Raw genomic sequence first — 1,100 nt, 5'->3', positions numbered from 1 at the left:
TGGCAACCTTTGCTTCATGTCTTCCCCCTTTTCTCTTTACCCCCTTTCTTGTCAATTAACTATCAAAAAAAAACTTTAACAAAATAAAATGTGAAAATTGAAAACCCTCACCTAAAATTAAAATTGTTTCACCGATTCAACCAAAAATCAACCATTCATCAGACCTCGGCATTTCAGTCATCAGATTTCAACCACAAAATAATTCATTCAATCAAAAACATTGATTGAATGACACAGTCTCAAAGGTTTGATTGGATGGTTGTTTGATGGTTGATCCACCATCATTTGTCGACTTCAACCAAAAATCAACGATTCTAACTATTTTTCAATGTTGATTTAACATCGTGTGCTATCTGGGGATACATTTGAAAATTGCAAAATAGTAGCTCTCGAAGACAGGACAAAAACAGATTCTCTGAACTCATTAAGATAATAGGAAAACCTATTTGTAGGTCACAAAAACAAATGTGACATTTTTAATAGTGCAGTACTCAGAAAGGCCAGACAAATGACTATTCAGGTTCAGTTATTGCAGTATCAATGTATTAAATCTATCAGACATAGTAAAAAAAATGTCAACATTTTTGTGTCTAATCAATATATAGTTCTGGGTTCCCTGGGTTATTAAAATAAAAGAAAATAATCAGAACATTTCATGAAGTAGGTCAAAATATGAACGACACAGTGAATGTTAGAGAGAACTTCCAAATGTACAACTGAAAGATGATTAATCGTGTCAATTCAACAAAACTGAAATAAATATAAAATCAAAAGTGAAATCCATATCATAAAAGTAAAACATAATTTGAAAATTTAAAGTTGAACTTTAACTTAAAAAATAAATGAAATACAGTAAAAATGATATAAATAAAACAGTAGGTATTTTGGGAGCATGATCAATTTAACGATTCCTACATGACTTATAAAAATCTGACATCACATCATTACACATTCATATTTTACATAGGGTTTTTGTTCATTAAGTATTTCTTAGTATTCTTCTCTGGTTGAAACAAAATAATGTAACACTTTGGAGCAAATATACACAGTATCAGTCCAAAACTGGAGGCCAGAATAGCAAATATCTCCACAGCCACAGT

At 30.6% G+C, this 1,100-nt stretch overlaps 1 protein-coding gene across 1 annotated transcript in view; it reads right to left on the bottom strand.

Moving 5' to 3' along the window:
• Window positions 1–1,051: 1,051 nt before the first annotated feature.
• The window catches only part of LOC103474239 (extracellular calcium-sensing receptor-like), a 3,441-nt gene continuing 3,392 nt past the window's right edge, over window positions 1,052–1,100 (bottom strand). Inside the window, exon 8 of the mRNA XM_017308111.1 lies at window positions 1,052–1,062. Within this exon, the coding sequence (XP_017163600.1) occupies window positions 1,052–1,062 (11 nt within the window). The remainder of the gene's footprint in view (window positions 1,063–1,100) is intronic.

The sequence above is a fragment of the Poecilia reticulata genome, linkage group LG13 (genome assembly GCF_000633615.1).
Source record: "Poecilia reticulata strain Guanapo linkage group LG13, Guppy_female_1.0+MT, whole genome shotgun sequence".
NCBI classification, from domain to species: Eukaryota; Metazoa; Chordata; class Actinopteri; order Cyprinodontiformes; family Poeciliidae; genus Poecilia; species Poecilia reticulata.
Note: the sequence above shows the minus strand (reverse complement) of the source record. Positions and strands in the feature narration are given on the sequence as shown.